Source organism: Ambystoma mexicanum, chromosome 2p, assembly GCF_040938575.1.
Source record: "Ambystoma mexicanum isolate Mex_15411 chromosome 2p, UKY_AmexF1_1, whole genome shotgun sequence".
Classification (NCBI taxonomy): domain Eukaryota; kingdom Metazoa; phylum Chordata; class Amphibia; order Caudata; family Ambystomatidae; genus Ambystoma; species Ambystoma mexicanum.
The window spans coordinates 1,382,930,454-1,382,946,056 of NC_090923.1; the positions used below are offsets into that span (position 1 = coordinate 1,382,930,454).

At 45.1% G+C, this 15,603-nt stretch overlaps 1 protein-coding gene across 1 annotated transcript in view; it reads left to right on the forward strand.

Annotated features, from left to right (window-relative positions):
- Positions 1-15,004, forward strand: part of KIF9 (kinesin family member 9) — a 1,188,236-nt gene extending 1,173,232 nt beyond the window's left edge. The window contains exons 20-21 of the mRNA XM_069645790.1: positions 10,700-10,804; positions 14,777-15,004. Of these exons, the coding sequence (XP_069501891.1) occupies positions 10,700-10,804; positions 14,777-14,884 (213 nt within the window). The 3' untranslated portion in view covers positions 14,885-15,004. The remainder of the gene's footprint in view (positions 1-10,699; positions 10,805-14,776) is intronic.
- The last annotated feature ends 599 nt before the right edge of the window (positions 15,005-15,603 follow it).

Here is a 15,603-nt window from a genome sequence, read left to right on the forward strand (position 1 = left end):
ATTATGCAAATTAACAAGGGGGTCCTGGGAGATTCTCTAGATTGGCCTGTTTGCTTCCAGCTCATAACAAGAAGTGCAAGAGCTTCTTCTCCAGGGAGCTCCCTGCAGTAAAGGCCACCCTGGGGTATGCACTAGTGATTTCCTGGTAGTTTGATCTGCTGTATGCATTCCCTCTCTTCTTCCTGATACCTTTGGTACTGTGGAAGATGAAGGAGACCAGAACAACAACGATCTCTGAACTATGCATGGAGGACCTGGTTCTTAGACAAGTTGCTTTGCCATCCTTGAAAGATCCCTTGGAGGGAAGATATTCTGATGGACTCTTGGGGCAAAGGGCTTTGCCCCAATGCCAGGGCATTGAGCCTACATGCATAGCTATTGATAGATAAGCTAAAGGGTTGAGATCTCTCTGAGATACTTGATGTGATGCTCTCTGCAAGTCACCCGTCCAGAAATTCCACTTATGCCTGTCACTGAGCCAAATTTACACGTTTCTGCCATGACAGTGGTATTGACCTGTTATGTCCCACCATCTCCTTCCTTCTCCTGACATACAATGTTTTTACAGTCTAGATACTTTCCTTAGTTCCAATTATGACAGTCTCCTTTTCCTTCCTGACAATCCCCTCCATTCACTTCCTGATCATTAATAACTTCCTCCTCCTGATAGTCAAAACTTTAAAAATTGCTGGTATCCAGTTCCCGTCACACCCTTACAATTATCTTCTATCATGTTCTGATGTTTAACACTTCCAAACCTCTGGTAGGCACCTCCTATCCTCTTTGGGTATTCACGTCTTTTCCTCTGCTAGGGTACATCTCCATCCTCTTACTGATAGTAAACTCTTACCACTTCTGATGTTCACACCTCTCATCGTACTGACAATCTCTTCCCATTAACTCCTGACATTCTCCTCCTAGCACCTCCTGATGTTTTCCTTTCTCTTCCTCCTGATAATCAACTCTCTCCTCCTGATAGCCACCTCTCATTATATGCCGATGATCACCTCTTTGCACCTCCTGGTACCCTCGTCCTATCACTGTGATGTTAATGTTTTCGCCAATTCTGATAGTCTCCTCCCTCCCATCAACCCCTAACATTCCCCTCGTACCACCTCCTAAAGCTAACTTTCTACCAAGACAAAGAAGAAGGTATGCAGCAGATTTTACTGGGATGGTGTGTGCTTCGATCAAACCGTTCTGCCAAATCTGCCAGAAAATGTTGCCAGTTGACGGGTATTCGCCAATTTGATTGAATCAAATAGATTGAATGGTACATTTGACCGAATTCGGCCAGTACCATTCGATTGATTTGATTCAATCAAATTGGGTTAAAAATGCCGAACATGGGGAGCGTGGGTTGCAGGGGTGTCCCTTGCGCTCCATGTTTGATATTTATAGCCTTGAAGGATGGCGGGGGTGTCCCCCGCATCCTGAAGATTGGAGGCGGGGGCCAAAAAAAAAGAAAGAAAAGGGGACCCTGCAGATTTGAATCCGACCCACATTGGAGGGACATAAATGAAACAGCAGGGTCAGGAGAGGCAGCGGATGAGAAAAGGTATGTGGGGGTGAGTGGGGGCATGTATTGGGGGTGGGACATAGATTGGGTGAGTTTGGCCGCAGTAAAATTCTATTCGCAGTCGAAATTGACAATGGCCATTTCCGCTGTGAACAATTCTGCCACTGTCAAACAGCCCAGATGATGTACCCAGAGCCCCCCTCCAACCATTGCCTATCATAGAAATTCCATTCTACTGAATCAGCATGGATATCATAGGGCCTCGGGAGCTATCCAGAGCAGCGAACAAGTAATCCTCGTACTCCTATGTTATTCTACTCTGGAGGCTTTTCAGTTAAAGAACACCAACACCAAGGCTCATTTAACTCTTCACTTGGCTCAGCTTGCCTATAGAACTACTTATAATCCAGGGCAGCAGTTTCATGTCCAAGCTGATGGGTGAAATGAAAGACCTCATGAAGATCAAGACCCTTAGAAAACAGGTGTATCATCCTTAGAATGATGGGCTGGTGGAAGATTTAACCAAACACTAATGTGCACCCTGAGATACCTAGTCGATGAGGATGGAAAGTACTGGGACGATGTAATCCCATGGGCTTGTTTGCTGTGAGGAAGATGCCGTAATCATCGATGGGTTTCTCTCCTTTTGTGCTGGTGTATGGTCGGGACCCCATGGATGTCCTCAATATCATAAGAGAAGAGTCGGAAGGTCCTGAGAGTCGAAAGACTAGTGATCACCCTGTAGTATCAAATACACAGGAATGCATGGCAAAGGTCCTAAAGCTGATAAAGACCCACCTTCAAACAAACCAGGCCCGCCAGTAGAAAGCCTACAATAGAGAAGCCTAACTACGTACCTTTCAAGTAGGCACAAGGTCATGGTGTTACTCACCACCTCCCAAATTCATGGCCAGATGGCATGGGCCATATGTCATCACAGAGGTCTTGTCCTGACTCGCATATAAAATCCAACGGGCTGCTAGAAGAAAATCATCCCAGCTATATCATGTCAATAAGTTGAAAGTCGGGTAATAAAACAGCAACCCACAACTCCTGACTGAGAGAACAATTCACAGGAGACTTCCTTAGCAACACAAGTTCATGGACTCACAATTCCACCAGGTCTTCCTACGTTCAGGCACAAAGTACTGGTGAAATTGCTGGAGCAATATCCCAATGTGTTCTCCCTGTACCCAGGAAGAGTAGGAGGGGTGGTATGTAAGATCCAAACACCTCGCAGAAGAGTGATTAGACTGAAACTGTACTGTCTACCTGATGCTAGAAAGAAGATGGTCGGGGACAAGCTGAACAAAATATTTGACTAATGCGCAACCGAAAGATCTTATGGTGCGCAGTCCTCTCCTAATGTGTTGGTACCAAAACCTGAAAATAGCTGCCGCTTTTGCATTGATTTTCACAGATTGAATTAAGTATCAAAGTGTGATGCCGGCCCATGCCCAGGATAGATGAACTAGTGGAAACCCCTAGAGATGCCAAGTTAATTTTGATGTTGACCTCACAAACCGTTGTTGGCATATGCCCCTTGTCAAAGATACCAAGCAAAACACTACCTTTTCAATAGCTCACCACTGGGGCAAGCCTGGCTCTGGTAAACACCCTGTGCCCCAGGTGGAGGGGAGGACCTTGACAGTGTCTGATCTCTGACCCTGTCACACAGCCCCACCCTTTCTACTGAGTTCCTTTCTTCCTAAGGGCATTTGGCTACCTGGGGGTATCAGGAAAGAAAGTCTATAATGGATTGCTTCACACAGGCCCTATGTTCAATTTTGAATGAGAATGATTGGAGTGTTAGTAACTGTATTAAGATGCAAAAATTGGTGTTCTTGTTCCATGCCATGATCAGTGATTAAGCATATATTCTGAATAGTTCATTTTATGGCCAGACACTGTAATTCCACCCCTGGATAGTTGTTCTTCCTAGGGAAGAGCTTGCAGCTGATGTACAGCATGGGCTTCTCTTCCCAGTCTTAAACCTGAGGTAAGACTAGCCCAGGCCTATTGAGGAGCAGAATATCACCCTCTACCATTTGACCTCCATGGGGCTCCCTCTACGTTGCAAAGTCGAATGAATTGCCTCTTGACTCTGTGATGGACTTTTGCTGAGGCATCACTGTTTACAGAAAGAACTGGGACGATCTAAGACACCTGTCAGCGGTCTGCGATCAATTGAGAAAAGCTTATTAAAAATTAAAGAAATGAACGTAGAAAAGTAAAATGTGATGGATGGAAATGCTTCAGTAAAAGCTCAGTAACCATGGACAATTACTCAGGAATTATATGCATCATTGAAATATGACAATACTATGAAAAGAGGTCGGATTGTAATTAGATAGTGTTATTTGTTTTTGTAGAGTAAATATTGGAAGACATCTTCCACCGGATTGTGTTATAAGTGTGAGGCAAGATTCATGCCTCACCAACATCCTGAAGAAGGTCGGAACCTCATCAGGCTGAATTTGAAAGCCATATTTTCTGACTGAAACATATGTAGACTTTGTCAATAAGCGCAGTGTGCTATTGTACAGTAAAACACACACTGTCAGGTGACAGGGGTGTGAAACATTACAATACTGTGTGGATATATAAAGGGTCTCATGCAAGAGCTGACCTTACGTTTTGTTTACATTTTCATTGGATGTATGATTGTGAGTATGTGACTGCATGGTGGAATGAAATGGATGTCAAAAATGAAAATTATTTTGCATTATCAATGCATTTTAGTATCTTGTTGAATTGTATAATACATTTATTTTTGTACTGAAATAACCTACTAGTGTTATCTTTCCAACCTCATCACTGAGGTCCATTGTTTATACATCACTATATTGCTTACCTGGAGGACCTTCAGGAGTACAGTTACCCTTAAAATCTATACAATTACTCAGGGCTACATTCAATCTCTGTGTTTTGGCCAGTGACAAAGGCGGCTTTTGATGCCAGGGGTGTGTGAGGAGGTACCAGCACTGTAAACAATTCAAGGTAATGGCAGATGCTGAAACGTTTCATTGGTGGGGCTGTAATATCTTCCCTAATTAGGGATGAGGAAACGGAGTAAAAAGCTATACAATTTACAATTGTTTCTCTGGGATAGCACAGGAAATAATCAAGTAGATGCAAGGTCACCAGGAGTAAACAAGATCCTTTTATATTTTCATGACACCTGCTTCCATAACATACATTACATTGCCATTATGATGTGTTGAGAATATGGGCCAACATTGCCACTGCAAAGCACACATTTATGAGGCTGCACCCACAATATATGCCAGAATTTCCACTGTATATCACTTTCATGATGCTGCGCCCACAATATATCATGTGTCTAACAAGGGGAGCCATATACATTTGGGACTAAAGGTATCTACAAATTGTTTGCAAAACAAGATCCCAGAATTGTTTACAGTTGTTCAATCAGCAGCAAACACAAACCATAAGACTGTATAAAATGAAATTGAAACCGTTTTTAAATGTGTTTTGTTCCATGACAATGGGCTTCATTACGAGTGTGCCGGTCCAGTAACAACGGTGCCGGACCAGCACCGTTGTTACCGGACCGGCACACTCCGAGGTCTGCGAGCGGGTGCCTTTCCGCCTGCCAGGTCTGATCTGGTGGACGGAACGGCACCCGCTCGCAGACCTTGACGGAGGTCATAAATGGTGCCGGTGCATCCGTCCTCCCCATTCCCATTGAGTCCAATGGGACTCGAATGGGAATGCAGAGTAATTTTTTCCGGCGCCTGGAAATAGGGAATTACCGGGACCGCCGGGGCTGTAATGCCCCGGTAGGTCCCCATTGCTGGGAGCCTGAAAAAAATGAGTCCGGCGGCCGCCAGATTCATAATGAGGCCCAATAATCCCAAAAGAAGATTTATGTTAAAAACCTACAATATACTATAAAATATAAAAATCAACATTTTATTCACTCAAACAACATACATAACACACTTATTCAATCCATAGATATAACACAAAACACTATTTCATGCATAACAAAATAAGATGAAACAATTGAACACAATCCTCTATTCCTAAAGATCATGAATGGATCGCCGGATTACAATACTGTTAGCTACTAACACCTACTAAAGTGTAACACATTTCACACTCTTGCGAATTTTATTGGACGACCATGTGCTTCTTTAGAGCCATTACATATTGTGGACCTTGAATTCATCAATCCATGAATTACTTCACTATGGCTAATCACACTAAATCATCCAATATTTATAAGGTAATGTTGGAACCTTGAGTAAAGATTCTGCTGATGAAATGTTAAAAGATTTATTGCTTAGCTGTTTGTATAGTAATTCCTTCTTTGTATTTAAATTGAGGTGGGAGCTTATTATATACTCCAGGTAAAGGCGGGATGTATGAAGCATGTCTTTTACGACCTGTAGCGTCTTTGAATTTAGTGATCAATTCATATGAAACTATTCTTCATGAAATGCATTACATTAATTTCTTATTTTTTTTAAAGGGGTCTATACAGAACATAACTGTATCATACACAATTTGTAGATCCCAACTACAACCAACATGTCTTGACTAATCTGGCAATTTCTAGCTTGTCTTCTTTGGGGTCATTATTATTCTGAAACCCTAAAAACCCTAATATCTCTTAGTTTGAAGGTTGAGGTTTCTTCCCAATTCGCCACTTCCACTATTAGTTTCAACGCAAAGAATCATTTTTTATAGCCAAAAGAATCATTGTTGGTAATTCATGCTTTAACACAATCAGAATCAAATTCATAAGGCCCAATTTATTCTCTTCTTAATCTACCCTAGATCATTTGTTGTGAACAATATTTTCTATGGCAGCATTGCCACAGTAAATCACTTTCAAGAGGCTGTGCCAATATGTGCCAACTTTGTCACTGTATCTAACTTTCATGATGCTTCCTCACATACAATATATGCCACCATTCATACTGTACATTACTTTGTTGTCAAGCTCACAATACATGGAAGCATTGCCACTGTGCATCACTTTCTTGAAGCTGCACCAACGTATGCTATCATGACCACTGCAAATAACTTTTATGAAACCATATTCCCACTATATTCCAGGATTGTCGTGTAGATCACTTTCATGATGATACACCAGTATATGCCACAGTAAATACATTTCATGTAAGATGCGCCCACAATAGATACCAGCATTGCCACTGATTAGCATGTTAGGTATATTGATGATGCTGTACCCACCTTATATGACAACATTGACACCGTAATTCACTTTGAAGATGTCCTGCACACAATTTAGGCCAGAGCTGCAATTGCAAAGAACGTTCATGATGTGCCCCACCGCTGAAACAATGCACAAATCGCATTCATGTATATATATATATATGCTGGGCACACTCTTGATGCTCTGATCTCTTCTGACCTTCCCCTCTCCGTCCCTCTCTCCACTCCTCTCTCCTGGAGTGATCACTTTCTCCTATCCTCCCACCTCACCCTCCCTACCCCACAGGCAAAGCCACCCTCTTCACTGCCACCCACCTTCTCGGTCATCCGACCCATGAAGCGTGTGTCAGTTGAGGCTTTCGCTGCTACCTTCTCGCCCCCCCCCGCCCCTTCGGCTGACTCCCACCCTGACACAGCCCTCTCCATGCTCCACTCTGCTATATCTGTTACTCTTGATATCCTTGCCCCCGTCATGAGAATCCGCCTGAAGCCCAAAGCCAAATGTAACTCCTGGTATGACTCGGATCTCGCCACCCTAAAACGCAAGTGCAGGGTTGCAGAGAGGAAATGGCGTGCTTCATGTTCATCCTCTGACAAACTGGCCTGCCGCCTGCTCCAAAGGCAGTATCGGCTCTCCGTTCTCACCAAGAAGAGAGCCCTTATCCAAGCCCGCATCTCTGCGGCATCTAACAACTCCGCCAAACTCTTTAAAATCTGCAAGGAGCTGGCCAACCCTGTTGCAGTCTCTACCTCTCCTGTCCCCTCCCAGGCCCTCTGCACTGCATTGGCCTCTCACTTCATCTCTAAAACTCAGGACATCCTATCCTCGCTCTCCTCCTTTCACCTCCCTCCCTCCCTCCCTTCCCGGCTCTTCCTCTGGCCCTTCTGCAGTCACCCCTCCTCCCTCTTTCTCTGCCTTTCCACTTTTCTCTGCTGACGAGGTTTCCAGACAAGTCCGATCTATGAAAGTCTCGTCTAAACAGGTTCACCCCTGTTCCTCCAAAACTATCAAGGACCACATCGACTCCCTGGCTCCTGCCCTGGCTGACTTTTGCAACCACTCCTTCGCCTCTGGAGTCTTCCCTTCCCCCCTCAAGCACTCCCTTGTGCACCCTCTTCTCAAGAAACCCTCTTCCGACCCCTCCTACCCGGCTAACTATCGCCCTATCTCCATCACTCCCTTCCTGGGCAAGCTCCTGGAGAAACTGGCCATCTCCCAGCTTAACCTCCATGCTGAATCTGTTGGTAGTCTTCATGACCATCAATCTGGTTTCAGAGCTGCCAGAAGCACGGAAACTGCTCTCCTGAACATCCGTGAAGACCTGCTCTTGAACCTCGATTCCAACACTCCGTGTGTTCTCATTCTGCTCGATCTCTCCTCTGCCTTTGACACTGTCAACCATGCCATCCTGCTCAACCGTCTCCGTGAAAACCTGGGTATCACTGGTCAGGCTCTGGCGTGGCTGACCTCTTTCCTTTCAAATCGACCCTCCCAGGTCCAACTGGGGTCCTTCCTCTCCGACATCTTTTTCTCCACCTGTGGTGTCCCCCAGGGTTCTAATCTCTCTCCCTGGCTGTTCAACCAGTATCTGGCACTCCTTGCCCACCGCATCGCCGCTCTCTGCCCTAATTTCCAGTGCTATGCGGACGATACCCAGCTCATTTTCAGGCTACCCTCAGCCTCCCCCTCTCCTTCCCTCATCTCTGACTGTCTGTCTGCTATCCAGGAATGGTGTGCCGCCAATGACCTCTGCCTTAATGCCAGTAAGACTGAGATTCTACTCATCGGTACACCCACTCCCTCCTTCCCTGCAGCTCTCTGGCCTGCCTCCCTTGGCCCCCTCCCTGCTCCTACCTGCAATGCAAAAAACCTTGGGGTCATCTTCGACTCCACACTCTCCTTCTCTCCTCATATTTCTGACGTCGCTAAGAAGTCACACTACCAGCTGCACCTCCTCAGAGGTATTCTTCCCTTCCTCTCCTTCCCCCAGAAGCTCACTGTCTCCCGAGCCCTGGTTCTCTCGAAGCTGGATTACTGTAACAGCCTCTATCTTAATCTGCCTGCCTCCACTCTCCGCCCTCTGCAACTCATCCAGAACAGAACTGCGAGACTTGTCCTTGGCCTCAAGCCCAGGGACCGTATCTCTCCAGGACTGAAATCTCTACACTGGCTCCCAGTGGCTGCGAGGATAAAGTTCAAAACCCTCTGCATTGTCCACAAGGCCTTCTGGGGCCTTGGTCCTAAATACCTTCAACTCTCTCTTCCCAAATATCTTCCTTCCCGAGCCCTTCGCTCATCCGCCTCCAACTCCCTCAGGGTCAGCCGCTTCTCGAAGCAACAAGCTGGGGGTAGATCTCTCTCCGTGGCAGGGGCCTCCCTCTGGAACAGCCTTCCTGCCTCCCTGAAACTTGAGGAGAACCATCTCCGGTTCCGGAAGCACCTCAAAACCTTCCTCTTTGCTTCTGCTTTCTCTCTCCCTCTCCCCTGCTGAACAGCTAATATTCTTCACTGAAACTGCACTGATTCTGCAACTGGACCACTCTTAACGGCCTCGGTCCTGGGCCCTGCCACTCTCCACTTGCACTGATGCCCTGGAACCCCTCTGCACTGCGGGACTGTCTCTGTATCCCTACAGCCCCCCCCCCCTTTTCCAGCACTTGTTCTGCACTTACCTTGCACTTGCCACCAGCTGGCCCTATTTATTTATTACTTTACGCCACTTACCTTGTACTGCACTTCCCCCCCTCCCCTTCCCCTTGCACTTTTCCCCCCCTCCCACCCCTGCACTTGCGCGATCTGAATGACACCTGGCCTAGTAGGATCGTTGTCTGTCTCCCCTTGTTCCTCCCCCCCCTGCCTCGTCGCGCCTTGAAACACCTGTGTATAGGCGCGTTACAAATGCCATATCATATCATATCATATATATATATATACACACACACACACACCCCTCCCTACACAGTCAGTCTCTCACAGACACACTAACATACTTGCATACATGCATGCACAGACATAGAATCACTCATTCCAAATCTTACACACAAACACAAACACACTGCATGCATTACATTCAAACAAGCCCCATACAAACACTTTTTTCAAATGTACCTTCAAATCTTTTGCTATATACGTCTTACCTCTGAGGGAGGCAAAGTCACCAGCAGACAGGCAGCTCTCCGGAAGGTCTGGGACACATAGGATGCTCTTAGTGGGGATCTGAACTTGTTGCCTGGCAGTCTGGGCCAGCGTGGCCACACATTCCGGCGTGCATTTTTTTAGTTAACTCTCTGTTGTCTGAATGTGCTCAAGCCCTACAGGAGGCTGGGGAGGGGGGTAATACTGGGAAATGAGGAGGGCCACAGGAGGGCGACCATCCACTCTGCCTCGCTCCTGGTTCTGCCATTTGTTTTGGCCCATCTATGCCATTAAATCCTCTTCCCCCTTTTTCCCCACAGGAAATACCTCCCCTCTTCATCCCCATTCTAAACCCACTCCTATTTGTCCTACATTTTTATGCCATTATCGCAATTTCATCCTGCTCCTATTCTGCACGTAAAACTTCCAGTCTTGCACAATTAGATATGGGAAATTCAATTTAGTGTTTCACCAACTGAACTATGCTTCTTTTGCAATATGTTTATGTGTGGGTATCTTTAAAGCACAACATCCATCCAGTGGAGGCATCTTGGCACTAGCTACCCATCGTAAGTACGAAAAGTGGTCAGTTGTATGCACAAACAAGACTTTTAGCGTTTTACAGAACAATGAACATACATTCACAGACTGCTGCTATTAGAGCAATGTTTTTATTTTTGCTGTTTTACGCTAAGTATATTAACCCATTTCCACAAAAGCATCACACTGTAAGTGCACTGTGTGAGGTCATGCTCTTGCTATGAAATCAGCGAGAAATAATCTTTCCCACCATTTTTGTGTTCATGTCACAATTTGATTTTTCTCCTTTGTCGCAGGGTGATGATGCCCAAGAGACGTTTGACAGGTTGCAACACGAACTGTTCACGGACCAACCAGACTCAATCGCCTTCTACAGTGCCAAAATAAAATCTGACCAGAGGGTAAGCCAGTGACCATTTTTTGAAGAAAAGTCAATCTTCCAACATTTGAAGAAGTGGGTCTGTTGTATCTGAGAAACAGTTGTTGACATGTTCTGCTGTACCAATGGTTGCCAAGGAAGTCTCACTATGTTTGCTTTGTACTATTATGAAAGTTCTTTAAAAAGCTCTTAAACCCTTAATGGAGGAGATTTTGTTTTCTACTTTTATGTTTACCTCTATTTCAGTTCTATTTCCAATTCCCTTTTAAAGGTTAGAAAATATGCTGGTCAGTGCAATTTTCCTAGTTTATATACCAACCATCATGCAAAAAAAACATTGACCTGATTGTAGCTCTTCCACTAGTAGTTTTACCAGTGTGAGGTACCAGAAGTAAGGCTCGGATACAAGGGTGGCATGTTTTTGGGCACAGACTTTTATTGATCAAGAAAGGTTGGAAAAAAGGCCTCTCTATCCCTATATCTAAGAGGGTTTTCCCTGCTCTTCAAAAGAACTAGTGAAAATAGTCAGGATGTCCAAAAGGAAAAGTCTGTCCCAGTCACGTCTCCAAGACCTATTCCCGTCCCTCACTCTATAAACTAACAAAATGGTGCACGGGTGATCTCACACTAAAGGAAATATAGTGTTCTTCAAGCCAACATAAATGTTGGCGGCCAGCATGCTTTTAAAAGAATTCAAAATTACAATGTTCAAGAAATACTTTTCCAATAGGGGGTTGCTTCTTTCCCCTAGACTTCAAAAGGAATAAATGTCTTTACAGTCTCTTCTCAGATAACGCAAAAACAAATTCACCATTCTTTTCCAGTTCCAGGGTTCTCAAACCATTTTTATCCAAACTCTCATATGGGTTGCGAGTCCCAGACTTCCAATATGCTGTAGCCCTTGATTTACTCTCCTGCCAAGCAATGGCCTCTTCACAGGCTGTCTCTCTTGCTCTCACTGTTGAACTGCTTGATGTACTCTCCTGCCAAACAACAGCCCCTCCAAAGGCTGCCTTTCTTTCTCTCACTGTTGCACTGCTTGGTTAACTCTCCTTCCAAGCAATAGCCCCTTCACAGGTTATTTCTTTTTGTATCACAGGGTCCCAGACCCTCATATTCCGGGTCACTTTAGGCTCCTACCTTTCATATGGGTTCGGGTCCCAGGCTCGCATTAATGTCCCTTAATCATTTATTTCACTTCTCTGCCAAGTGTACCACCTTTTGCTTCTGTAATTCCCAGAGTCCCAGACCCTTTTATCTTGCCCTTTGTTTACACTTTTTAGTTCATCCCAGACCTCCAGCAACCCTTGTGCCGCTCGCGTACCCAACCATCTGGTCCAGATCTACCTACCGGCATTGCTGTGGTGCGAGGCTCTGGTGTTGTTCGGCTGCTTTCTGAGTTCGGCGGCGGCCCTACCAGTCACTCCTTCTTGCTCTGGGTTTTGCTGGCACCAGCGTTGTTTCTCTCGGTGGCGGCTTCTCCAACAACACAGTGCTTCTCAGGCTACAGTCCCCAAGGTATGCAGCTCCTGAGACCTTGGGCCTCATTACGACCCTGGCGCTAAGTGTTTAACGGAGCTGTAAAAGGCTGCGGCGCCGTTAAACACTTAGCGCCTTATTACGAGGTCCCTTTGCGGGACCCGACCTTAACGGCTGGTCTACACCAGCCGTTAAAGTAGGGACCCGCAAAGGGACCTTGGTGCTAAGAACGGTACCGCAATTTGCGGTACCGTACTTAGCGCCTTCCCCATTCCCATAGAGCCCTATGGGGCGAAAATGGGAATGGGGAAGGGCCATGGTTCAATGGGGAATTACCGCCCCGCCAACCTTGGAATGGGGTGGTAATTCCCCATTGAACCATGGCGGACCTGTTACAACACCGGCACCAACCATGGTGCTAATAGCGCCATGGTTTAGCGCCGGTGTTGTAATGAGGGCCCTTGTGACGCCTCGAGGGGTCCCCAAACAATGGGACGAGTAGTCCTTCTTCCCCAGACTGCCATCTTGCTTCTGTCCTCCTCCGTGCACGACATCTCGCAGTTTGCTGGATTGGCGTCTCTGTGGCTCGGCTCACCAGCTGACGGCTTCCAGTCTCTGGTCACAGCTTCCCAGAGGATTTCTGTCAAGCCTCTCAGCTGTAGTAGATTTTAACTCCTGCATTGGGGAAGGGAGTCTTCCTGGACCAATCAGGTTCACTGTAGAACTAGACTGCTCACTTCGGTTTGCCAGAGTGATCTTGATACTCGCAGTGCTCTTTTCTGTCTCAGTACATTGTTTTAAAAATAATAGGTCCATGCTGTTTTGCCCTTTTCTCTGCACGAATGAGCTGGTTGGTTTAGCTCTAAAATAACACATATCAATTGCATCAGGGCAGGTGGGAGGGGAATCTAACTCCTGGAAAGGGGTAAAAGGGCTTTTAGTAGACTTATACTGCATCCCCTGACGATGATCGTCCCCAATCAAACAAGGGATCCTCCCGCTGTACACCACTCCCAGGGGGATTATTGTACTGTGGATGCACCGCCCTTTGCCCCTGGGAAAGGTCTCCCCTAAAGGTGAAGGGACGATATCCTCAGATTTGTCACATACCTTTCCCCTTATGCTACTGGTTTCTTCGCCTTCAGCTGGGAACCGGGACAAAAAGTCAACATTACCATGTTCTTTGCCCCTCCAATGTTCTACAGGAAAGGAAAAATGTTGGAGGTTAAGAAACCAGCGCATAATTCTGGGGTGTGTATCCTTATATAGACTCATCCATTTAAGGGACAAGTGGTTGGTGATTAACCAACATTTTCTACCGGAAAGATAGTATCTTAGATGTCCCACCACCCATTTTATGGCAAGAGCCTCTAATTCTATTGTAGAAAAATTCTGCTCCCTAGGGAAGAGTTTGCGGCAGTTGAACAATATCAGATGTTTTATTCCTTCATATTGCTGGGACAAAACATCTCCCAGGTCCAACTTTGAAGCATCAGTTTGATGGATAAATTCTCTTGTGAAATCAGGCGTATAATGTCATCACTGCGAACTTAGAATTGCTGAACACGAAAATACTGAATTGTGAGGGGCACATTTCCCTGCAATTATATGTGGAGGTTTGCAGGTTTAGGATAATCAAAAATATAAGGGGAGTATGTGGGAGGCTGTGGGAGGTCTCCCTGTGCATATAATTATGGGGAAATGTGCGGTAGAAGAAGAAAAAAGAATTAGACATTTTTGTTTTCAGTATTTAAAGTTCACAGTGATCACATAGATCCAAATCGGGTACTTTCAGGACTGAGACACTACATAGTATAGATTTTAACGTGTTGAAGCAGGCCTGATCTGTTTTGTCACATTTACGTTTTTGGGGTTCTGCATTCTTAAGTTTTTCAGTGAGCTATGACGTTATGAAAGTGAAATTTGGAATGAAACATCTATAATACCCCACTAATCCACCGTGGTCCTCTGGGAAAGGTCTCCCCCTAAAGGAGAAGGGACAATATCCTCAGATTTGTCACACCAGGTCCATCAGCACATCTGTTAGAGATGTTTTGGGCAATATTTTTAGTATCTCATGGTATCTTGTAGTATTTTGGTATAGTGGTATTTTTGTTAGCTCTTGGTGATATATTGTGGTAAATGTTTCAGTTGCTTAATAAAAAGCAGATAGTTTGGCCGCACTGGGTTCCACATCACATCAGCTCACATGTCCAGTTACTGGTAATGATTGATGGGCATAAACGAATATTCTCTACTGATTTTGTGATGGCTAATAATAAGTAAAGTAGGGGTTGGGGGTGGGTGGGGTATGGGGAGTGAAAGTGGTAATCCTCTAATGACCACAACTTAAGTAGCCCCCTTTAATTAGCACAGAGTATGATTAGTCTGCTAGTCCCACAGTGGAATTGGTGGGTGTTCAGGTAACCTTTTTTGTAAATATGGCAGCAGGTTTGTAGAAGACTCTTGATCAATTTTCCACAACTGAAAGTCTTACATTTTGTTTCATTGACAGCATAACTACATCAAATCCATGTCCAAGTCCTACCCAATGAGAAAGAAGCCTGGGGTTGTTACTGCAGCTGTGAGGAACAAGCCTCCGTCTGTGTTCAGTATGGCCTAGAAAACAACATGGTACTGAGAAGCAACAAGCCTGCTACAAAAAGAAGAAACTGAAAGCTTTTACCAACACAACAAAACATCCATGTGGTCGTACACAGAAAAATAAACCACTTTAACAGCAGGGCTTTGAAGAAAAACTGTTTTTTGTAAAAAAAGAAAATATATATATGTACTTTTGCAGTCACCAGTAGTTTTCTGGCATGGGTTGTTTAGGGAAAATATTTTTGTATTTTTAAAATATCAAGATTTGTAAGAAAGATTACATAATAAAGATGCACTTTAATTACCTAGCTGTGACCTGCCATTGTGTGCATGTTTCTTCTATGCTTATTTCCTGCAGGACCTGAATAAATTAATCAAACTGGTTTCTGATTGGTTAAGTTATTAAGGACCCATAGTAATGGATTGACTGGGATTTTCCGCCATGATGAATGATGTATGAGTCTCTGACACGTTACCATTGATAGTTTCAGTGATCAAAACTTAACACACCAAGCTGAACTACGGGTTTGGAGGTAAGGAAGAGGAAAAACCTCCAGCAGATTGCTGCAGGTAACTCCTCCGCTTTACAGCCCAAAAATTGCCAAATTGGCAGAATTACTGCTGGCGATAATTCCACAGAAATACCCATGGAGTCCTATGGAATAAATGGAGGCTAACACCGCCTACAACCACTTGTAATCAGTGGTAATTCCACTGGACCAAGTGGTAACGGTAAAT